Genomic DNA, 25,800 nt, shown 5'->3' with positions numbered 1-25,800 from the left:
AAGGGCTGCTAGAAAAGTTGTTAAGCTTTTCCAGGAATCGTTAATACTTTCGCGATTTTGGGAAAATCGTACAGGAAAGAAAACGCGAAAGTATTAACGATTCCTGGAAAAGTTTTATGTTTTATGGGGACGGTGCAGTTGTGGCTACAGTGAAAGGAGACGTGTGTGTTTGTCGCTTTAGTAGACATTCATTCTTACTGCAGTGCTCTGTTCTACTGCGTTTCTCTATAAGATGTCTGCTTTCTATAGACGTGGCATCATGCAGCTATTAAGAGTTGGATTGATTCAGGCAGGACACCACTCAAGGCTTGGGTGTAAAAAACACGACCCACCAGGCAGTGAAAATATCAAGGTCGATCCCCAAGTATTTATAGACATTCCTGTATCCATTCGGGGATTTAACTTTAAAGGGTCTCGGAAAGGCAAAAAGGCCAGGTAGATGAATAAATTTGGATCTTATGTTGCCTAAATATTACATTTATCTGAATATCAATATACTGTGGAAATAATCGGCACCTTTCTGAGAAAAAAAAAGGTGTTTTTTTATTTTTTATTTCTCATTATAATATTTTTATTTTTATTATTTTTTTTTTTTACCTCCCGTGGTTTGTGTAGTTACGGATGCTTTGCCTGTCCGTGTCTTTGTAATATAATAGGCGTATTATTATTATTACAATGTGTTCCAACATTAAATCATTGAAGTTATTATGGAGAAATTGCGTTTTTAAAGGCGTTTTAAAGGTGAGAGAGAGAGAGAGAGAGAGAGAGAGAGAGAGGAGAAGAAACTGAAAGTGAGCCAGAGCATGCCTGTGGTATTCAAAGTAAGGAAATGATGAATGTTTAAATGGGATACTGGGATAGTGTGTTCGGATGGGATATTGGGGTCGGGTAATTTTAGCAATGTGGAACAAATCTCAGAACCCGGTGTGTGAGAAAAAAGGAGAACTATAAAGCAGGATTGCTTTGGGGTGATGGTTTGGGTGCGAGAGTGAGAATGTTTCTATGGTATAATAGAATGGTTATTGTGATGGGAAAGCATTGTGTGTGTGTGTGTGTGTGTCTGTGTGTGTGTGTCTGTGTGTGTGTGTGTGTGTGTGTCTGTGTGTGTGTGTCTGTGTGTGTGTGTGTGTGTGTGTGTGTGTGTGTGTGTGTGTGTGTGTGTGTGTGTGTGTTTATAGACTCCTAGCCTTGCCAACAGCCAGAGAAACTTCAGCAAGCTTCCAGCAACGTCTGTGGATGTAGCAGCACTTTTACCCCCAGTGCCTCCTTCATCCACCAGCCCTGACTTTGAGTGCTGCAGCAAAGGTACCAGTTTAATTTCCTGCGTTCCTCCAGAGCACATCGGACACATACAGGGTTCTCTAAATAGAATTCAAGTTTTATTACTTTGGCAGAAACAACGGCGCTATCATCATTTAAATGGAATGGAACGTTTCGAGGAGGTAGTTCAATCGATGAAGGTGTAGCTTAGTGGTTAACATGTTAGACTTCTGTTTAGAAGATCGTGAGTTTAAATCCCACCACTACTAAGCTTTCATTTCTGGGCCCCTGAGCAAGGCCCTTAGTTGTATGAATGAGATGATTGTAAGGTCCTCTGGATAAGGCCGTCCGCCAAATGTCGTAAATGTAAACGGCAGAAGTGGATGATGATTATGGAATCATGTGTATCAGAAAAACATACACAAGAAAAACTTTAATAGACAGAAATAAAATCACGTAAAATTGATTCCCAAACTTCAACTGAATAATTTCAGGTTATTAAATATTGAATTTTAGTGCTTCAACAGAGGTACGAGTTGAGCCAGAATGAAAAAAATTATTCTTTACTATTATACTATAATAAATACACACAAAATTATTTTGACTTTTCCAGCCATTTGTGGTTCTTCCCCAATCTGTTACCACAAACCTGGAGGCACTTGATTTTATTGGATGTCTATAAATGTGGTAGCATGACATTTTTGCTTTCACTTGAACTAGGAGGGCCAAATCTGTGACACCAAGTGTGCACAAAGCCAGTTCTGTGAAGATGTGCTTTCCATGGGTTGGATGGAAGTGGAAGATCTCCTGCTGTAGAGCTCTAAAGACCCCAGGCCTCCTCACCTCACCTCACCTACATCACTACCTGACTTTACTAACACCCTTGTGCCTGATGAATTTCCACAAAATTTAGTAGAACATCTTCACAGAAGATTATATGGGCAAATGGGGACTGAATGTGGAATGGGATGTTAAATGTAAAAAGAATAAATACAATAAAACCACACGAAAGCAATCGACCCAAGACCACAAACCTGTCATTCTGTCAGAAAGGCTTCAGTATAAAAGCTACTCTGGTGGTGTGTGTTTACGTTTTATTTGTCACTGGATTTTGTTCATTTCCTCCTCTGTTGTTTGTCAGTTTGTTAAAGTCAGCGCTGATAAGTGACCAATTTGGCATCTCATAAGCTGTAATGTGTCATATATTCCCTAGTGTGCTGTGGGCCATTGGCTTCCTACACACACACATGCTGTCCTGCTTTTCCATCATGTGCTTGGTGTCCATGATCACCTGGGCACAGTGGGTGTAGATGATCTCTGTGTCCTTGATATATCTTTGTTCATTCCACTCTTCTGGGAGGATGTTCCACTAGATTTGGAACTGGTGGTGGATTAGTGATTAAGGCATTGGGCTCTAAATCAGAAGTTCATGAGTTAAAATCCCAGCCACAGCAACTTGCCACTCCTGGGCCCCTAAACAAGGCTATTAAAGCCCATAGATGCTTAGTTGTATGAATGAGAGAAAATGTAAGTCACTCTCGATGAGGGCGTCTGCCAAATGCCATTGATGCAATGTAGTTTTTTCCTGGGGTGCAGTCAGAGTTCCAATTCAACCCAAAGGTGTTTAATGGGTTTGGAGCTCTATAGCAGGAGATCTTCTTCTCCAACCCATGTAAAGCATATCTTCATGGAGCTGGCACATGCTGGAACATGGTATTAATCAACAACAACATCTCCACTGAGTTACTACAGTAGTACTGAAAGATGAGGCCCGATGCTTTTTTTCCCCAGAATACCCCAATGTTTCATGTGTCTTAATCTTTTACACGTGTACACGCACAGATTAGATCAGATCCAGCTTTTAACCAAAATGTCAGACTATTAACCAAAAAAACTGGTCCTATATTTTTCAGTGTGTGTGTTTGGTTCAGCTATTGCAGAAAACTGGACATTAGAATCTGCATATTATTCCTGTGACTGGAACACTGGACACTAGATGTTCTGAGAATATCAACATTATCATTGTCAAACATCAAACATCGTCCTCGTTTATTCTAGTCTTCAACACACGCCCCCCCACATCACCACCCACCCTCTGCGTCTCGTGTGAAAAGTAAAACTTCATTTAGATTTAGACTGATCTAAACAACAGGATACACATTTTTATATTAATCCATTTCTTAATCCTGTGAATCACTGGCTGCTGTGAAATCGCAGAAGATAAGATCGCACACAACACACTTTAACATCCAGCACATGAAGACATCTCCCACATTTCTCCCCTGCTTACTTTTTTCTCCATGTCTTACCTCTGTTTCTCTGGTGTTTGCAGACCCAGCGACGTGTCCCATAGTACCAGGGCAGGAAACTGTGATCGAGATCTCTAAAGGCCGCTCTGGACTCGGTCTCAGTATCGTCGGAGGCAAAGACACACAGCTGGTATGGGACACACCTGCACTAACTGAGCATCTGCTATTTTGAGTTTAAACCAGTAGTGTTTATATAAAAAAAAAAGAGTTTGGTGCAGCACAAATTTTGCAGTTTCGACCTCCGACATTTGCAGTTTTTTTTTTTTTGTTTGTTTGTTTGTTAATAATAAAAGGGAAAAATACAATTCAATGCTTTAAGTTTCAGGTTTCAAAAAGGAGAGAAAAGTAGTAATGAGGCATAAAGTTAATTATTATTAACAAGTGGGTGCAGAAGTGTCATATCTATCTATCTATCTATCTATCTATCTATCTATCTATCTATCTATCTATCTATCTATCTATCTATCTATCTATCTATCTATCTATCTATCTATCTATCTATCTATCTATCTATCTATCTATCTATCTATCTATCTATCTATATATATATATATATATATATATATATATATATATATATATATATATATATACAGTGCAGACCAAAAGTTTGGACACACCTTCTCATTCAAAGAGTTTTCTTTATTTTCATGACTATGAAAATTGTAGATTCACACTGAAGTCATCAAAACTATGAATGAACACATGTGGAATTATATATGGAATTATATACATAACAAAAAAGTGTGAAACAACTGAAAAATGTCATATTGTAGGTTCTTCAAAGTAGCCACCTTTTGCTTTGATTACTGCTTTGCACACTCTTGGCATTCTCTTGATGAGCTTCAAGAGGTAGTCACCTGAAATGGTCTTCCAACAGTCTTGAAGGAGTTCCCCGAGAGATGCTTGGCACTTGTTGGCCCTTTTGCCTTCACTCTGCGGTCCAGTTTACCCCTAAACCATCTCGATTGGGTTCAGGTCCGGTGACTGTGGAGGCCAGGTCATCTGGTGCAGCACCCCATCACTCTCCTTCTTGGTCAAATAGCCCTTGATGCCTTCAGTGTGACTCTACAATTTTCATAGTCATGAAAATAAAGAAAACTCTTTGAATGAGAAGGTGTGTCCAAACTTTTGGTCTGTACTGTGTGTATATATATATATATATATATATATATATATATATATATATATATATATATATACACCGTATTTTTCGGACTATAAGCCGCTACTTTTTTCCCACCGGCTTAAACAATTAAGCGGCTAATTTATGGATTTTTCCTGGGTTTTTCCCGGTTTCACAAACTTCAAGCCAAAAAACTGAACTACATAACATTAGACCAATCAAAATTTCCAAACGGAAACTGTGTTCTGAGCTGCACGGCATCGGCACGGCAATTTTTAAACGCGCGGCGATGCCAAAAGATAAACTTCCGAGAGAAATAGTTGTGAAAGGAAGGAGGAAGACAGTGAACAATGACTTTCTTGGTAGGCTACTGTTTAGATTCAAGCCGTTGTAACACGTTGAGTCTGGGTGAAGGGAGAGCTCGCTAACTCCAGTTGCAACAGAAATCATATAAGCACAGACAGGTTTTTTATTTTTTCTTGGCAACAGCGTTACGGATTAGTCAAAGAAACTTAGAAAAGAGCATAAAAAAATAATAAGGACATATTCCTCGGTCTTGCACATATGCAGTAATAGCGGAAAATGCAACGGCAGGCTGTTCCCAAAATGCCGCTCTGCTCTTATAGGAGCCACAACATATTTCACCAGTTACACCGTGTAACAGACACTGTCTTTCATTGAAGCCTGTGTAAAGTTCATTAGTTTCAGTGTAGACACCTGCGGCTTACAGACAGGTGCGGCTTATTTATGTTCAAAATACAAATCTTTGTCAAATTTAGTGGGTGCGGCTTATATATGGGTGCACTTAATAGTCCGGAAATTATGGTAAATGAATTATATGAATATTTACATATATGACACATTAGCATAAGGTATTTTTTTATAAAACAAATCTGGAAGACTGAAGATAAGTAGAATGCTATCGGCAGATATTTACATTAGAATCAATTCAAATGTCTTTATTTATTACAAATACAATATAATGTTGTATAATTGAATGGCTTATTGTATTAGGGATGTTACAGGGTTGCTTATACGGCTTTATGGGGCATCTCAGTCGTCTTTTAAGAGTTTTTTTAATTAGGTTCTCTGAAAATGAAATGCGTCTGTATCTAGTTTTTACCCTGATCCTGTCTGATCTAGCGTTTTAATCATTTTTATTGTATCCATAAATAAAATGCATTGACATTCAATCCAATTCAGGGAAAATCACCCCCTCAGCAAACCAGCTCAGAGCTTGATGCATGCAAGTCAGGATCGTTAGCAGTTTGTGCTTGGGAATGTCCTGAATGATTCAAATCGCTGGTGTGTACGTGAAAGCAACAATAACATTATGACCCTAGCGCACTGCAAATAGAACGGCAGTGCTTTCAGAGGTGGCCTAGATCCTGTCTGAAGAAGGGTTTAACAATAACTGTTTATCATTACAGATTCAAAACCTCAACTCCTTCATGCCAGATCCTTTAGATGTTCAATGATGAAGGAACGGCATATGTAGAATGTTATTTTGAGTGTTGATTAAGTCTTAAGAAGTCAACTTTTCATGAAACCGGATCTGCTACTGGTACGTCTCTAGATGGCTCGGGATCATCCGGGCTTCTCTTTGAAATCTTTACGAGGTGGGACGCAAAAAAGATTCAAGAGTCCGGGATTGAAGTGTTCAGAAATAGCTTATGAAACCTTTCAAGGAACCCGAAATTCATGATATCAATATAATTATTATTAATTGTTCATTGATGGAGACTCGAGTGCAAAATGGTTCATGGCAAATTGGAGTCCAAAACTTCACTTCACACTGCGACTGTTCGTATTGACTGCAGACCAAAGCCATCTTCATGGTTCCTATGGGAAACCATTAATAGTAAACTGTGGATTATTTTTTTTTTCGTTTATCCATGGCGCATCATCCTCAGCAGATCCGGAGAGCAGAAGAAGACACGATGAATGCTATCTCAGGTTTAAGACCCACCGAAAGGGAGAGAAATGCAGATTAGGTATTATAATGGTAGCTTATAATGGGTATAATGGGAGGTGGTAGCTTAATGATTAAAGCATTGGACTTTGGATCAGAAGGTTATGAGTTCAAATCTCAGCCACACCAAGCTGCCAATCCTGGGCCCCTGAGCAAGGCCCTTAACACCCATGGAGGTAATTGTAAATTGTTTTGCATAAGGGCATCTGCCAAATGTAATGTAGTGGTTAAGGACAGTGTACACTGGGATCCCCTGTGTAATGTTCTGCATGTTCTCCACATACGCCTTTCATCTGGTTATTTGATCTGGTTTTGTCCCACCTCCCATGCCTTAAGTTGGTTTAGTGGCAAGATCAACCCTGACTGTGACCTGGAGAAAGTGGTTACTGCAGAGGAACTAATGAATAAGCATCTTCCAGTTATCAGCCCAACCTTTGGTTTCTGCCCCACCCTGATCGATTTATTGAGTCTCCAGTTGGAGTCACTTCTATCTTCTAAACCGATCTTCTGTCCTGTGGAATCATTCTTTCCCCACATTGCTCCCATTGTGCCCTGACACTGTAGACTCTACAGGTGCCTCAGGCTTTAACAGCACACAGTCATTGGGCTGCAATCAGTATTACACACATTTCAGCTTCATGGGCCATCTGGCTTTACAGAAGACCTGCTCTGATATGACAGAAAAAAGCCCCCGGGTGTTCATGTGATCTCATCAGGGAAATGTGTGATTCATTTACATCTTTAGCATTTGCACTATACGAACAAAATACCTGACCATAAGATTAGTAGGAGCTTTCTTGAACATCCCATCCCACATTTGCTGTTATGAGGACCTCCACTCTTCAGGGAAGATGTTCCACTAGAATTTGTGGAGATTTATTCAGCCATAAGTGTGTTAGTAAATCAGGTAGTGATGTAGGGGAGATGAGGAGAACTGGGGTGCAGTCAGGGTTCACATTCATCGGAAAAACGTTTAATGGTGGTACAGAGCTCTATAGCAGGCCACTCAAGATCTTCCAGTCCAACCCATGTAAAGCATATGTTCATGGAGCTGGCTTTGTGCACAGGGGCATCACCTTGCTGGAGCAGGTTTTGGGTCTCCCAGTTAAACTAAGCAGGAAAATTTATGTTCCCACATCCAAAGACATCTGATGCAAAAATGGTTTCTTGGCACTTTTTGGCATTTGGGAAAAGGAAGTTTCTATTTTCTCATTTCTTATATTTATTGACTGAATTACAGACACTTATCCTGATAGTTTGAGAGTTTTATCTCTATTCCAGACGACTGATGCAGGTTCTATAGATTATATGATGATTTCTATACAAATAAATGAATCCGGAAAGTTTCTCAAACTGGAGATGGGGGTTTTTAGGGATCATAGTACCATCACAACGGCAGGTTCAGTAAATAACCAAAATGTCTAAACCCACATGTGGAGCTGGAAGGAGATTTCACTCCTCCGATATTAGTGAAAAATCAAGCGATATTTTGTTATCGTTACAGTTGATCATATGCTGTCAAAATACCACTGAATATGAGAATGCAGAACTGAAATCTGGAACACAGGAGCGAGTTCTATTTTCTCAGCCGTTTAATAATGTGGAGAGCAAATTATTTATTCTTAAAGTTCAGAGATAAAAAAAAGTTGAGAAGTTTCGATTAATGACGCTTCCAGATGTAAAAGCCACGGGATGAGTTGAAGAGTTACGAGTCTATAATTGATATTTTTTCCCCATTGTCTCTTCCTCTCTTTCCCACCCTGTTTTTTCTTCTCATTCTCTTTCTAACCTTCTCTCTATTTCTATCCTTCTCCCTCTCTCTCTCTCTCTCTCCAGGATGCTATAGTGATCCATGAGGTGTACGAGGAGGGAGCAGCAGCCCGGGACGGCCGACTGTGGGCTGGAGACCAGATACTGGAGGTGAGAGAAGAGAACCTGGGGTGAAAAAAAAAAAGATCATTCTGACATTTCACTGTAAGAACCCTGAGAGATAGTAAGGGTGAGTAGTGGTGTTCGGTGTTGGGCAACGTCACTTTTAAAAGTAACGCATTACAATATTGAGTTACTCCCCAAAAAAATAACGAATTACATTACATAGTTACTTTTTATGGAAAGTAACGCGTTATATTACTTTTGCGTTACTTGTATCTCTTTCACGCCTTACAGGTGTAACAGGTGTAATATAGATAATTGCCATTAAGAAATAAGTTATATTAGAGCAAAAGACGTGTGTGGGCTGCACACCGGTGATGTGGAGGGAGAACATACCTTTCGCTGTCATCTCAAAAAACTTGGTGCAATTCCGTAAATATGACCTCGTCCTCGTCTACATCATTCTCTGCTTCATCATCAGCTTGAAACAATCTGAACGCTTTTACAAAGTTCGCGCTTTTATCAGTGACCGTGGCAGTTTATCTTCCCACAAAGAGCAAATAAACTGTGAATTTGCTCTCCATCTCCGCTGTGATGGCGTCGTACATGTGTCTTCCCACGGAGAACTTTTATTCTGAGCAGTCCATGGAGCTGCAGTGGTGGAAAGACGGCAAAAGTTTTCTATATCTCTGTCTCCATTTCCATAAATGCAACATTGCATAACACACACACAAACACACACACATCTGTAGTGCTGTGCTTTGCATGCAGATGTTTGTTTTTTTTAAGTGCTATTTTTTGCAGTTGACAAGAGCTTTTCACCAACACATAATCTACACTTAACCATTATTCCCTTCTCCTTTTTCTCAACTATTTCAAAATAATAACAATACTTTCATCACAGTAATGTAATGCTCTGGTTTGCCATCTCCGCTTCTGACCAGCTTCTGTTCCCGCTGCTCGCACGTATCAGTGCGCGATTCTACGTGACTACGTTCATTTGAATTCCGTATTGATTTTTTTTATGCAAAATAATTTAACTAAAAAGTAACTCGCATTACTTTTTAAAAAAAGTAACTCGGATATTAATGTGTAAATGTATAAAGTAACGCGCTACTTTACTCGTTACTCCAGAAAAGTAATATTATTACGTAACGCACGTTACTTGTAACGCGTTACCCACAACACTGGTGGTGTTCTCATGCTGTATATTTTCCCTGGACCAGGAACTGCCCTGTGAGGAGCCACAGATTTAATTAAATAAACATGCCTGAGACGAAAACAGGAATATGTCTGTGTGACAGCAAACCTGCAACCATGAGCTTCAGAAACAAACCCTTACTGAGACTACTTGTAGAACCTGTAGAAGTGCTGCCATCTGCTGGATGAAATGTGTATTGCAGGCTGGTTGGGGGCTTTATTAAATCTGGTTTATTAAAAAGAATAAAATACTTTTTTATATATATATATATATATATATATATATATATATATATATATATATATATATATATATATATATATATTAAAAACAAGCTTTTTTATGATTGTTGTGTTTAATGGAAAGTAAAAGTGGTAGCTTAGTGGTTAAGCCATTGGACTTTGGAGCCGAAGATCTAGATTTTAAATCCCACCAACACTAAACGGCCACTTCTGGGCCCCTGAGCAAGGCCCTTAACCCCATAGCTGCTCACCAATGCCATGTCAGTAAAATGTACATGTAAAGATGCTGTATTTATGATGGAAAGGTTGTAGGTTTAAATCCCAGCACCACCAAGCAGGGTGGTGGGCCCTGGAACAAGGAACTAAACCCTCAGCTGCTCAGGTGTATAAATTAGATCTGGGTCCTCGAAATAAATTCATTGATCAAATACCGTAATTCGGTTTATACTTTATAGCATGTAAGGCTCAAATATTTGGAAGATCTCTTATGAATCGTTTGTGCCGTCCTGTACAGGTAAACGGCGTGGACCTGCGTAGCGTGGCGCACGAGGACGCCATCGCGGGTCTCAGACAGACTCCTGCCAAAGTGCGTCTGACGGTCCTGCGGGACGAGGCGCAGTACCGTGATGAGGAGAACCTGGACATTTTTTCTGTGGAACTGCAGAAGAAGAGTGGCCGAGGGCTTGGCCTCAGCATTGTGGGCAAGAGGTCGGTGGCCAGTTTTTTAACAGATTAGTCTATTTGATGGAATTATTTTACTGCAAAAGTGTTCCTCGTCCGAGACCTGCAGATCACATGAACCCTTTTTGGGAGAATTCTGACTCAAACCCATTTGGAGAAAACACAGCAAAGACACACAAAAAATTGGATATTTACACATAGGGGTAGAAATTCTGCCATTTCTTCCATTTCTCATGGTTTTAAAGCAACCTCCAGTTTTGCAGAAACATTCTGATATGAAATATTGGTCATATTGCGAAACCGAATCGCTCCATCATTTCACCTCTTTTCTCCATCTCCTTCCTGGTTTCTGCAGGAACGGCGCAGGTGTCTTCATCTCAGACGTGGTTAAAGGTGGTGCAGCCGACGTGGACGGCCGGCTCATGCAGGGAGACCAGATACTGTCTGTGGACGGCGAGGACATGAGACGAGCTTCTCAGGAGACAGTTGCTGCTGTCCTTAAGGTAAAGTCTTAAGCTCTGCTTACAACACCGCCAGAGATAATGCACCAGAGCCCAGACAGGATTAGAGGAGATTTACTTAAAGCCGGTTACAAAAGCAGTTGCTTAAAACAGCCACAAGGTGTCACTGTGGGTGTGCGTAGACTGAGGATCGTCTCGTTTGTTTCAGATGTGTAGCCTGTGGATTTCAGTAAATAAATGTTTATTATAAAGTTTTATTTATGTACTATTAGGTTTTATATATTGTGTAAAAATATTAGTAAATCTTACTTTATCCATATTTATATTTATCTACTTTTTGGGGAGGTGGTAGTTGAAGGACACAAGTTCAAATCCCAGTATCACTGCTGGGCTCTTAAACAAGGCCCTTAACCCTCAACTGGTTCATTATAAGTCGCTCTGGATAAGGGTGTCTGCCAAATGCCGTAGATGTAGGATGATCTTTGATGGAGCCAAAGTGTCTCTTTGCTAGACATGATGTTTTCCCATCATTTTGAATTCCATACTTGTCACATAACTTTGGTTCCACTGGAGTTCACACGCTATCTGTAACTGTTCAGCTCATGCAAACTGGAATTGGTAACATACCCCGGACAGACTGGGAGATATTAGATTAGATATGTTGTGTTTGGGAGACATAAAGAGGAAAGACTGAAACTTGGATGTCAGATCTACATTGCTGTCGCACCTCCAAGACTGGACACCCAGCAAAAGTCCTGACCCTTGATCTGATTCTCAAGACTGAGAGTTTAAACACGTTTCCAAAATAGCACAAATTTAAAATCAAGCTGCAAAGAGCATGGCAAAAGAAAAGTATTGGGACACCTGACTTTCCCACCCATTCGTTTTTCTTCCCCAAAGTTGGAGATTCACAATTGTATAGGATGTTTCTGTATGTGATAGCGTGATGTTTCCCCTTCATTAGGTGAAGTAGGTAGGAACTAGAAGACCTGTTCCAGCATGACAAGTCAGCTCCATGAACATATGCTTTACATGGGTTGGAAGTGTGTGAAAGATCTTGAGTGCACTGCTGTAGAGCTCTATATCTCTATTGACCCCCTTCAGGATGATTATTTCACTCTGACTCCACCCCAGGCTTCCTCACCTCACCTACATCAATACCTGATTTTACTAATTGGCGGAATGAATCTCCACAAACCTCCACACACCAACATCTAGTGGAACATCTTCCCAGAAGAGTGGAGGTTATTCTAACAGCATATGATAACTAAATGTGGAATGGGATGTTCAATAATCAGCACATACCAATCTTATGATCAGGTGTTTACAAACTCCAGATAGTGTAGTTGGATTATTTAAATAAAAAAAAATAAAAAACCATACCAACATGTAATATACAAAAAAATCATGGCAGGGTTTAGGTAGTTTCAAATAAAGAATAAAACTGTTTTGTAGAAACTGATATTTAGAAGAAAAGCATTCATATAAACCTTTTGCATTACAGCTGTCAGAACTGCTGTTATAGAAAATAATTCAACACCATTTGAGATTTTAATGTTGCTGTGGTGAAGGATTTTAAAAATAATATATAAAGGTAGATTCGGATATTGGAGGATATTTCGGGGTAAAAAAAAAAAACAAACCCACACATGAATGATTAATATATGGGGAGGTGGTAACTTAGTGGTTGAAGTTTGGATTATTGGACTTTGGATCTGAAGGTCATGAGTTTAAATCCCAGCCACAGCGAGCCGCCTCTCCTGGGCCCCTGAGCACTTAACACCATTGCGGCTCACTTGAGGAAAATGTAAGTCGCTCTGGACGAGGGCATCTGCCAAATGATGTGTAGAACGTGTCACATTATGTCATACTGCTCTCACTAGTCATGGTTATGGTTCATCGTCTATTACATTTCGGACGATGTACATAAGCAGCATGTTGGACGAGCGGGAAATCATATACCTGCATTGTTAAAATCACATACATCACTAATGCTGACTTGCCTGGGCTTTTAACCCTCCAGGTTTCACTGTTTATATGTGACAAATACAAAGCTTCTTTACCTATAGCTTGTACAGCACACGTGTGTGTATGTGTACTTGTGTGTGTGTGTGTGTATATACATCAATACACGAGTGCATCATTCACAAACCCTACACTGTTCCCCGATCCAGTGTGCCAGGGGAATGGTTCAGCTAGAGTTAGGCCGACTGAAGGCCGCCTCTTGGATCACCTCCAGACGCACATCCCAGGGAAGCCAGGTGTGTAAACCAGGGTCGGGGTCCTCACTGCACTCTGCACTGCTGGCTCTGCATGTCTTCCCGTTCGACACACTCCAAACTCTAACCACTAACGCCAAACCAAGCTGTGGCCCTGACCACCGTCTGGACACTGCATGGTCCACCATGGGAATGAATGTACAACATTCATGCCTGTTAAACAGCAATGTGTGTGTGTGCACGATAACCTTGTACTGGCTTGGTCTGCTGTTGCGTGTGTGAACAGGGTCATTCACCTGCATGAGTAACGTTCCTACATGTGTGAATGTGATGTGTGTATAATGTTTACCTTTTCTCAATGTCTTGCTCATTCCCTGTCCTCCTTCTGTTTCCAGAGTCATACATGTAATATGACCAATAGCATCCCTGCGGCTCCTGTGGCTTCTCCCACTGCCCCTCAACTCAGCCACTTACCCAGCAGCACTGAGAAAACTGGAACCGAAGCAAACACCAAGAGCTCTGGTATCTGTTTACACTCTCTAACCACTTAATAGCCACCATTCAAATATCCAACCAGTCAAGCAGGTGGTGTCAGTGCAACACCTACACTTATACGAGGTGGTATCAAAAAGTTTCGAATCTAGTTTTGTAACACAGTCACAGGGAGCACCGCCCTTCATAACTCAGTGTTGAAAGACATCACTGCTGTGTACATCGGGAGCTGCGCAACTATTCTGCGTCGCCATGTCCGTTTTTTCATGGACATCAAGTTAAAACAAAGATCAAACAAAAATTTTGTTTGGAACTGGGCAAATCTGCCACAGAGACGTTTGATGTGATTTTGCAAGATCAAGGCGATGCTGAAATGAGTCGTTCGCCGTTTTTTTTTGACACCGTTGCGTAGATCCGCAGAATCGCAGAATGTGCTTGACACGCTTCGAAAAAAAAAGACTTCCAGAACGCAATACGGAACACTGGGAGCGATGTCATGCTGTGCAAGGGGAATATTTTGAAGGTGATAGTGTGTAAACACTAATAAATAAAGTACTTGCTTGTAAACAGAGCTAATCTCGAAACTGTTTGATACCAACTCATACAGTGTTGTTAATGAGCGAGGAGGACGAGACTGGTAAACCGATCTAAACTGACTCAAAGGCTACAGTAACTCAAATAATCACTACACTCCTGGGAAGCATCTCTTATTGCACAAACCTTGAGACAGGTGAGTATACAACAGCAGAAGGACATTTCTGGTCCAATCAATTCAGCATTCCGGGAATTTGGCGAGGTGGCAACTTAGTGGTTAATGCATTGGTCTTTGGATCGGAAGGTTGTGAGTTCAAATCCCAGTCACACTTAATGCCATAGATACTCAGTTGTATGAATGAGATCAGTGGAAGTCGCTCTGGATGAGGGCGTCTGCCAAATGGGGTAAATGTAATGAATCTGGCCTCAGGCTGTGCTTAAGATTCCTACTCTTCATTTGGAACCAGTTGTGGATTTCTTCTGTTGTAGATATCTCATTTACAGCTTCCATGCCTCCTGTGATGCTTTTCGATCCAGTACAGAGGTAAAACATGGTTATTTGAGTTACTGTAATCTTCCTTCTCAATCCTCTCTCATCCACACGGTATTTCTACTCTGATGTTTTTGTTTATTTGCACTATTCTCATGATCTTGGGTGTAAAGAATTCGATGCATCGCACCAATGCTGTGTCCAGATAATTAGCTGATTGGATAATTCCACGAATGACTAACAGCAGGTCTGAGTTAAAGTGGCTGGTAATGCATGTGCATAGACTAAACGATCTATATTACAGTATTTTGTGTAACTATTATGTGTAAATGTCTGGGACAAATCTGTCATTGCAGCAGAAATTTTCAAAATATAGACTTGCATTTATTATTTATTATTTTACGTATATTATATTATTACATTTGAAGTTAAAAATACAAGCTAAATGCAGTATATATTAGGATGTGTGATAGTGCTGGTGTCTTTCAGTGCATTTTGAAGTTTCAAATGCAGTCGTTTGCCATTTCTCAATCTCATATATATATATATATATATATTTGTTAAATAATATATAAAATTATAATTTATAATGTTATAAAAATAAATTAGAATAAATCAAATACACTTATTTATTATATTAGTTATCAATTAAATTGACTAAAATTACAGAAAAGTTTACATTCGATTGACCCCATTCGGGTAATACAGATGTGTCTGTCTACTTGTTCAACCTCCACGTCATGTCGTCACTTGTGCACATCATAAAATAATTTTCTCGTCGCTTTGATCAAATTGCGAACGCTTTGGTACATTAATTTAATTGATTGTACAATTGTATATTGTTTCCTACATTATCATTTGTTTGTCATGCTGATCAAAAAAATCTTATACTGGTTCTAACCTGAATAGTGTCAACCCCCAAAACATCTGGGCATCAGTTCATTGAATGCAAAATGGTTCAACCAATTGTCAGAATCTGTCGAGGGAAAATTTCTGTTCACCTTTTTATTTTGTTTTGTAAATGCGTCTTGAATTGATGGATTGTGCAGATGAATCTTGAATGTCACCTAATAAAGCCGAGTGAACGGCGTGAGATCAACCGATAATCGACTAGTTCTCTAAAACAGGGTCAAAGGTGAATCTTGTGAATCTTCAACCTTCGTGAGGAAATACTGAAACCGTGCGCCGTCACATTTTAATGATCTTGTTTGTGAACAAGGGCCAAAGCGGTTCTGATGGCGGTGAGATATTTATTGACACTGATACTTTTGAAACATTACCTAAGGATTTTATGTAAAGTACAGGCTTTTGCAGGTAATCCATCATGTTTGTACTAATTGTTTTGAGAAATGCAACTCTGTAAAGTGAAAAACTGTAAAGTTTGAGCATATGAATATTGACTCGTATAGTCCTACAGATTTGTAGTTTAATGTGTGTATTATTTTGTCTCATTGCAGTGGTTGAAACGGGGCTGCGCACAGTGGAAATCACTCGTGTAAGAACTCGTTTTTTCTGAAGCAACACCATGGGAATGATATTGAAAGCTTTTCATATGAGCGAGGCTTTATGAAGGTTTTGTGTGTGTGTGTGTGTGTGTGTGTGTGTGTGTGTGTGTGTGTGTGTCCACAGGGTCCAACTGATGCTTTAGGGATCAGTATAGCTGGAGGAAAGGGCAGTCCATTGGGAGACATCCCCATCTTCATCGCCATGATCCAGGCAAACGGTGTCGCTGCCAGGACACACCGCCTCAAGGTGACAACACACACACACACACACACACACACACACACACACACTCACACACCCTTCCCTCTCTCCTTTCATCTTTGTCCTCAGTATACAGACAGAAGAAGTGTTATTGATTGAGCTTTGTGCAGGAGAAGGCCACTGCTCTGAGTGGAATTGATTAATCAAATGTATGTTTGCGTTCCTTATAATTATGTCTCCCCGTCTCTCTCTCTCTCTCTCTCTCTCGCTCTCTCTCTCCCTCTGTAGGTTGGCGACCGTATCGTGAGCATCAACTCGCAGTCTCTAGAGGGTCTGACTCACGGGGAGGTGGTCACCATGCTAAAAAACGCCTACGGCAACATCACGTTACAGGTACGATCCTGAACCCTGAAGCTTGCACACCTGCTCACATGTACATTTACGTTTATGTTTACGCCAAGCGCTTTGAAGTCTTTATCAATATCGTATAATAGCGTATGAGCATAACACTGGTAAAGTAAATAACACTGGTTATCTCTTCATCATGGCATCTGTTAGTGGGTGGGATGTTTTAGATAGCAAGTGAACATTTTGTCCTCAATTTTGATGTGTTTGAATCAGGAAAAATGGTGACGGCTAGACGACTGGGTCAGAGCCTCTCCATACTGCCACAGAGCAGTGCTCAGTATCAAAAGTGCTTAAAGGCAAAAACAGTGGTGAACCGGCGACAGGGTCGTGGGCGGCCGAGGCTCATTGATGTATGTAGGAAGCGAAGGCTGGTCCTTGTGGTCCGATCCATCAGACGAGCTCCTGTAGCTGAAATTACTAAAGAAGTTCTGGCTTTTAATGCTGGACAGGTTTTATTTTTCCAGCAAAAGGGGAACAACGCAATATTAGGCAGGTGATCATAATGTTATGGCTGATCGGTGGCCACAGTTATGCCTGGTCGTTGTATGTTAATTCACATGGAAATGTACAAAATCATGTGGTTGGAGTTCATGTGGAAGTGCCTTGTTAGATTTTTTTTATCACACCAAAACAGAAGCTCATATTGTTGTGGGGGGACACCAAATGTTGGAGACTGTGTGGGTTTTAGGAAGCCAATCATTGGCATATACTCTGGGAATGGCGAGTGATAAATCCTTTTTGGTCAGAGATTCATAAAGCAGTGGGAAACAAACTTAACACAGCCCTTCCTTTGCACTTTCTACACTATTTCTGGTATAGCATCTATTTACTATGTTTGTAAATGACATCTGTGTCATGAAAAAGATTACTTTCTCCCTACATCTTCAGACAAATGTGTTTATTCAATTCTGGACTGAGTAGGTTGAATACACGAGGCAATTACAACCAGACGCTGTTGTGGTATAGAACAAATTATTTACTTTTTGAATAAAAAAATGGTTCTTGTGAATTCCCTTGCAGACTTCTCCGTTCTTATGTATTGGAAATTAGTATGTATTTTTTTTCTACAATTAACAACCTTTGTTTTATGGAGTTGGATTATGAAGCATACTGTCTTTTTTTATGTGCTTATTATAGAATTAAAAAGAAAGAATAAAAAAAGTCGTATGGCAGATAAGAATGTACCGTAATTTCCGGACTATTAAACGCACCCAAATATAAGCCGCACCCACTGAATTTGACAAAGATTTTTATTTTAAACATAAATAAGCCGCAGGTGTCTACACTGAAACTAATGAACTTTACACGGGCTTTAATTAAAGACAGTGTCTGTTACACGGCTTGTATCTAAACAGTAGCCTACCAAGAAAGTCATTGTTCACTGTCTTCCTCCTTCCTTTCACAACTATTTCTCTCGAGAGTTTATCTTTTGGCATCGTCGTGAGTTTAAAAATCACCATCGGTGAATCTTTTCTCCCGATGCCATGCAGCTCAGAACACAGGTGAAGTGTGTGTTTTCATGCCCGGTTGTTTTCAGCGTGACGAATGATTCGCATTTCCTGTAGATAGTTTGAGTGAGCGGCAGGTCAAACGTCAGAGGAACAACATCCATATTTATGATGTGGTGCGGCCCGATTCAGTGGGAGCGCATCTGATTTAATATAAAGAATTTCATTGGTTCACCTGAACCCGTTCCGCAATTTCATTGGTCTAATGTTATGGGGCTCAGTTTTTTGGTGGCATGAAGCTTGTAAACTCGGGAAAAACCCAGGAAAAATCCATAAATTAGCCGCTTCATTGTTTAAGACGCGGGGTTGAAAGCGCGGGAAAAAAGTAGTGGCTTATAGTCCGGAAAATTATGTAATTCCTGTTTTGGAATAAATACTACTGTTTATGCTATAGCAAATAATTGCTAGTTTTAGGAAGAGGCAGGTCTTCACACATCATGGCTCAGCTGACTAAAAGAAGTTCATTCCACCACCTTGGTGCCAGAACTGAAAGAAATCATGATGTGTAGCTAGCTTTTACCCTGAGAGATGGTGGGACCAATTGAGCAGTTCTGGAAGATCTGATGGCAAATAGGAAATAAACTGCATAGTAACAGATGGCAAATTTTTATTCCCTGTTCATCCCCTTTGACCTCGTTATCATTGTGCTGTGTTATTAGCACAGTCAGGAAATCTGCTCCAAAAACAAACAAACAAGCAAGCATTATTAATAATGAATACATTAAACCTGTTTGTAAAGCAAATATTTTTACAAAGTATTTGCAACTGAGGCTGTGTTTTTATTCATGATTATATAAAATTAACTACACAGTGTTCGTGTGCACAGTTTCATGGTAACTCTGTTGCCCCACGATGCCAAATCGCCACCACAGAAATCGCAAATCCACCCGGCACGGATCTGACGAGCGTAAATTAGTGCACTTATTCCGCACATGAAAAAAGGGTGGCTGTAAATCTCAAACAGTTGGCCACAGAAATAATTAGTTCGGAGTGATTTATACGGACCATTTACGAGAACATTAACTGTTTTTGCTGGATTCATTGTGGGCACTGCGGTTTTTATTTGCATTTTCTTCAGCATTTTTTTGGGGGGCTTTTTGATATGATAAAATGGAATTTGTTTTTTCTTTAGCTAAGCGTATATGCACTGACATTTGATATACTATATGAACAAATGTTGTCGGAGACCCAGAAGAGTGAAGCTGTTCCACTAGATTTTGGACTGTTTTCGTGGAGATTTGTGTTTATTCAGGGTGTTCGTAAAGGCAGGTACTGACGGGAGGTGAGAAGGGCTGGGGTGCAGTCAGTGCTCACATTCATCCTGTTGAGTAGATATAAGTTTAGAGCTTTATAACTTGAGATCTTCCACACACTTCTATCTGGAGGTCGACCGATTTATGTATTTTTGTTGATTATTTGGCACCGATAGTTGATTGCTGGAACTATTGAAAAATCCATACCGATAGTTTTTCCGGGTTGCTTTATGCAGTACGAGAGCGGCCTCTAGAGGCGAATCAGTGTCACCACGTGTTGTTTAAAGGTTTTTTGTTGATTTTGCTACTGTATTTATTTATTTGCTAATTTGCTTATTATTTACTTTTTGTTTAAGTGTAAATTTGTCTTTTATTTATCTAAATGTTTATTTATATAATTAACAAATTAATGATACTGTTAAAAATTTTAATAAAATAATGTTGTGTTCACTAGTATTTTACATGGAGTGTTAGGTTTGTTTGTTTTTATCGGTATCTGTAAAATCCACTATTGGTCGACCTCTACTTCCAAACCATGCAAGGCATATCTTCATGGAGCTGGCTTTGTGCACAGGGGTGTTGTCATGCTGGAACAGATTTGGGTCTTCCGGTACAAACAAAGGGAAGATTCCGTGCTCTATTCGATTGTGCTTAATAGATTTAAAGGTCTAAAAAAAGAACTACATATGACTTTTGTCCCTAATGTCGAGTTTATGAATTGTAGAATACTCTAATATTCAATACTGTGACCAGCCCAAGTCTCTTGCAGTAACTTTCCAATGAAATATGATGCTTTTTAACACTGATAATCTTGTGACACGAAATATCGGCCTTTGTCACTGTAATTAGTGCGTTTTTGTGTGCGACGTGATTTAAAGAAGGTGCGTTTGCACAAGCTCGAACCCAAATCTCAGAATTTCCTTTTTGTGTGTGTGTGTGTGTGTGTGTGTGTGTGTGTGTGTGTGTGTGTGTAATCGATTTTTTTCGCCGATTGCTAGTGTGTAAATGCCGCTTTCGCATTTGACCTAGCCGTTAACCCAAGTCTGCTTTTGTATGCTTTTTTAGTCTTCTGTAAATTTCTCATTGCTTCTATCACCCACCTGTACATCCTGAAGCTTTTTTTATTTCCTTCTGCAGGGCTGCTCGGTTTATTCATGCGCGATTGTATTCAAAATTGTGAGCGGGTGCGAAAGGTGTATAGATACACGGGTGTGAAAAAAAGAGAGGTTGTGTATGCGATTGTGTTTGACTGAATGTATAGGATTGTGTTTGTGTGCTGATCACTGACTGGATGTGGGTGCTATACAGTACTGTGGGGGTGTGGAGGAGGTGTGTGTGTGTGTGTGTGTGTGTGTGTGTGTGTGTGTGTGTGTGTGTGTGTGTGTGTGTGTGTGTGTGGATTTATTGTAGTGTGTGAGTGGTTGGTGCTGTGTCACTGCGCCGTTATCAGCTCTCGGCAGCTGTGCGGCAGTTGAGCGCGGGTTGCCAGATAATCCCGGGCCTTTATGCAAATGCGCCGTTATCTGCCGCGCTCCAGGAGGAATGCAGCGAGCTTTCAAACAGGGGGAGCCCTGCCTGTACGCTGCTGATTAAACCAGCTAAGAGACCAATTACTGTTTACCCCTCTCTCTCTCTCTCTCTCTCTCTCTCTCTCTCTCTCTCTCTCTCTCTCTCTCTTACTGTCCCTCTCCCTCTCTCCTTCTCTCAGTCTTTACCACATCCATTTCTGCTCATTTACCTACATGTCCTCTCATCTTTTTTTTTCCCTCAATAGTAGGTACATGTGAAATCCCCCCCCCCCCCGGGCACGTGTCAGATGCCACCTGACGTCTCAATATTTACTCTGATTATTTGATTATTTTTCGACATTGTTTTGGCCCCGAGAGACCAGAAAGTAACTGGATATGATTTATCTGCGTGGTCTTTAAAAAAAAAAAATTCAGCAAATACTGTTCTCTGTCTTTTTCTGTTTGTCAGGCTCTCTCTCTCTCTCTCTCTCTCTCTCTCTCTCTCTTTCTGTTTGTCCATCTCTCTCCCTGTTTGTCCATCTCTCTCCCTTTGCCTCTGTCTGTTTCTATATCTATTTTTCTGTCTGTTGGTTTCTTTATTTATTTCTGTTTGTTTCTCTGTCTCTTTTTCCATCTGTCTCTCTGTCTGTCTCTGTCTGTTTTCTGTCTGTCGGTCTCTGCCTCGGTCTTTCTGTCTGTTTTTTTTGTCTTTCTGTCTGTCTGTCTTGGTCTCTTAATCGGTCTCTTTCAGTTTGTCTGTCTATTTTTGTCTGTCTCTCTGTTTCTCTGTCTGTCTCTCTCATTCTGTCTGTCTGTCTCTATCTTTTTTTGCCTGTTGGTCTCTCTCTCTCTTTCTCTCTCTCTCTCTCTCTCTCTCTCTCTCTCTCTCTCTCTCTCTCTCTCTCTCTCTGTGTCTCTTTCTGTCAGTTTTTCTGTCCGTCAGTCTCTCTGTTTCCCTTTTTCTGTCTGTCTCTCTCTGTCAGTCACATTGTCTTTCTCTCTTTGTCTGACTCTGTCTGTTTTTCTGTCTGTCAGTCTCTCTGTCTATTTTCGCTGTCTCTCTCTTATTCTGTATGTCTGCCTCTCTGTTTCTTTGTCTCTATCTTTCTAACTTTGTCTTGTTTCTCTCTCTCTTTCTCTCTCCCCCCCCCCTCCTTCCCTCCCTCCCTCCCTCTCTCTCTGAGAAGTGAATGTGATGGCAAGGGAATGTTTACACACAGTTTTCTCCCAAACTGGCCAAGTCATTCTTTAATTAGCTTTTGTTTGTTGTTGTGCGTTTTAGTTTTAATTGCCTCGTCGCTAATTAAATATGGAAATGAGCTTTTTTTCTCTTTCGGAGCTCTGCCACCGCCGTCAGTGCAGTCATCAGGTTTAATTGATGTGTGGGCAAAAAATAAAAAAACAACAAAAAAAACCCCCACGAAATGCTGCAAAAAGAAAAAGAAGTCCTTTATTAATGCAGGAGAATAGAGACGGGGGCTGATGAGTGATGGTAGGAAGTGTTTGTCAGAGGATCGATGTCTTTGAAGCAGCGCCTGTCTGTTGAACAATCGTACGCATGGCATCCAGGACAGGAGGGATTACAGGGGTGCATTTCAACGCCCAACACACACATCACATTAGCAGATGCACGTTATCACAGGCATACAGTCATCTTTATGACACACAAGCTTTCAGACTTACTGATAGGAGTACTGATGCCTGTGTGTGTGTGTGTGTGTGTGTGTGTGTGTGTGTGTGTGTGTGTGTGTGTGTGTATGTTTTGACATATCTGGATGTGTGTATGCTTTCAAGGCTAATTTTTTTAAGGATGTTTGATGATCTTCTGTGGGTCTCTCTGACAGGTGATAGCGGACACGAACATCAGCGCCATCGCCAGTCAGGTTGAGAGCATGTCTTCAAGCTCCACCCTGAGTACCAACCCCGAGGCCTTGATTACAGATCCAGAGTGAGTTATGAGACTCTCCATCCCAACACATTCCTTCATTTAAGTACTACACACTTTCCACCAGATTTGGTTTCTATTACACGAACATGTTTTTTTTTATTATTAAAATCATATTTTTGTCACTAACTTAAAATAAGACAAAACAAGACGTTGCAAAAATCCGGGAATTTTCAAGACTGGAAACTTTCCATGGTAATTAACTGGAATAAACTGGAAATTTATTATATATTTATTATATAAAAATTTATGCAATTCTAGCTGAAATTGCACATCCATCTACTGTATCACATGCACACGGCACACTTGCTGCAGGGTTATTCAGGCCACACCCCCTACATGCATTGTGCATACCTCTATAACATAACGCACATCATTTCCTGTATCCTGCACACAAAATAACGTCCATCTTGTCGAGTTGTCACGTAAATTACATGAATATTACATCCATTTATGTTTAAAACTTCCTTGTGCTGTCCGCCAGCTGTTGTGCAACGAAATTATACTAACAATTAAATCATGTTTGCGTGTACGTCAGCTTATGAGCAAACAAAATGTATATATTTATGCATATGATACGAATTTCTAACAAATTCCCATACATTTGTGTCAATTCCCATAAATTTCTGGTAAGTTTCCAACTTATAATATTGGAATATTTCCAGATTTCTCCAGTCGACGTTTCCATGGAAAGTCTCTGGTCTGAGTTTTTGTGTTTAAAACATAATGTGTGTGTCTTGTGACAGAACGCCCAAGCCAAAGAGCATCACGCTGGAGAAGGGCTCTGAAGGCCTCGGCTTTAGCATCGTAGGAGGCTTCGGGAGTCCGCATGGAGACCTGCCTATCTACGTCAAAACTGTCTTCTGCAAGGTACAAAAAACAAGCGTTTATAAATCTCCCAATTAAATATTGCCATGCGAAAGATGAGAGACGGAGGACTGGATCGTCAGTTTGTTTCTGGATTACGAGCCAGTCATATTTAATTTCGTTTGGAGGTTCAAAAGATTCTGAATATCATCTGCAGAACACGAATTTAATAAATACTGGTCACAGATTGACCAAAAAGAAATACATTGAAAAACCCAATAAAAAAATTCCTAATAAATTAATTTGTCCTATCGACAGAATGTGGGGTTTCCAAATATCTGTGCTTTGTCTTGGTTGTGCTACAACCACCTGGAACCAGTAGGGGGCAGACAAGAGTCAAACATCAGAGCTAATACCCAAATCAGCGTCAGAATGGTTTTACTCACCAATGGTGATCATGTTCTGTTAGATCTTTGCGGTGAAGAAAATAATGCACAACCCTAAACAGCTCTTTGGATTGAAGATTCCAAATAAAATCCTTTTAGGAAGCAACGAGCTGCAGAGGAACCGTCTTTTGTGCATGCCTTCTGGTTCCTAATGAGCGCTGTGTGGTCAAGGCTACAATATGAATTGTTTTTCTGTTATTCTATCATATGTAGAGTGATTGTTACTATTAGTGTATAGCCAGAAAACTATTCATATTGTATGGGGTGCATTATCATGTTGGAGGAAGCCTTTACAATATGGTTAATCAGGGTAATGATGGGGTGCACATGGTCTTTAAGATGACACCCAATAAACTATCGCATTCAAGTGATGATTGATTTGTTTTCACTGGAGCAAAAGTGAGCGAGGATAATATTCCCCACACCGTTATACCGCCTCCACCAGTTTGTACTATTGAGTCAAGGCAGCTTGGGTTCATGGATTCCATAATGTTGGTGTCAAAGTCTGACCATCCCATCTGTGTGGCTGTGCCTTTAACTTTCGTTTTGGTGAGCTTGTGCCCAGCCAGCATCAGCTTCCTGTTCTTGGATAACAGCTAAGAATCCTCCACTCTTCTAGGAAGATGTTCCACCAGATTTTAGAGTGTGCTTGTGGAGATTCATTCAGCAACAAGAGCATTATTATAATTGAAGTAGATGAGTTGAGGAGGCCTGTGGTGCAGTCAGCATTCAACTTCATTCCAAAGATGTTCAATAGGGTTTAGAGCGCTGTAGCAAGAGATCTTCCATTTCAACCCATGTAAAGCATATCTTCATGGAGCTGGCTTTGTGCACAGGGGCATTGTCATGCTCGAACTGGTTCAGGTGAAGTGCTACAGCATCCCAAAGTTTGGAGAAGAACCATATATGGCTGAAAAGGTTGTACCAAAACCTTTGTGTGTATGGAGTTTTTGTTGGATAAGATCAATTCGGTGTGCCATAAAAAAAATAAATTCTTAAAATATATCGGTAGCAGGATTCATTTCCAAACGGCAAACCTGGAAAACTGCTGACCAGAATGCTGCGTTTTTTGATACATACGTGTTGCCATTCCAGTAAAAAATGTAATAAGAAAGGATCTCTGAGTGGCATGTAGACATTTAGAGAGTGATCATAACTTTCAATAAAGGCTACAATTGTAGTCTAGACCTTTCACGTTATGAAAACATTTGTTGTCTCATGAAACGAAAAATACAACAAAGGACACCCAGAGCTGTTAAGCAGCTAGAATCCAGTATAAGACAACTATGTGAGAATATTCCTCTCCTAAAATGTCATGCAACTGGTCTCCCAGTTCCTAGATGTATACAGACAGAAGGT

The 25,800-nt window shown here is 40.3% G+C and overlaps 1 protein-coding gene across 1 annotated transcript in view; it reads left to right on the top strand.

The window, feature by feature from the left end:
- Positions 1 to 25,800, top strand: part of patj (PATJ crumbs cell polarity complex component) — a 158,136-nt gene that overhangs the window by 128,649 nt on the left and 3,687 nt on the right. The window contains exons 36-47 of the mRNA XM_083558989.1: positions 1,179 to 1,305; positions 3,593 to 3,699; positions 8,504 to 8,587; positions 10,497 to 10,690; positions 11,019 to 11,166; positions 13,299 to 13,385; positions 13,739 to 13,865; positions 16,317 to 16,354; positions 16,489 to 16,611; positions 16,855 to 16,959; positions 23,088 to 23,191; positions 23,935 to 24,058. Coding sequence (XP_083415115.1) covers positions 1,179 to 1,305; positions 3,593 to 3,699; positions 8,504 to 8,587; positions 10,497 to 10,690; positions 11,019 to 11,166; positions 13,299 to 13,385; positions 13,739 to 13,865; positions 16,317 to 16,354; positions 16,489 to 16,611; positions 16,855 to 16,959; positions 23,088 to 23,191; positions 23,935 to 24,058 — 1,368 coding nt within the window. The remainder of the gene's footprint in view (positions 1 to 1,178; positions 1,306 to 3,592; positions 3,700 to 8,503; positions 8,588 to 10,496; positions 10,691 to 11,018; positions 11,167 to 13,298; positions 13,386 to 13,738; positions 13,866 to 16,316; positions 16,355 to 16,488; positions 16,612 to 16,854; positions 16,960 to 23,087; positions 23,192 to 23,934; positions 24,059 to 25,800) is intronic.

This window comes from Silurus aristotelis (assembly GCF_946808225.1).
Source record: "Silurus aristotelis genome assembly, chromosome: 13".
Lineage (NCBI taxonomy): Eukaryota > Metazoa > Chordata > Actinopteri > Siluriformes > Siluridae > Silurus > Silurus aristotelis.
The sequence above is the reverse complement of the archived record's forward strand: the minus strand, read 5'-3'. Positions and strand labels throughout refer to the sequence as shown.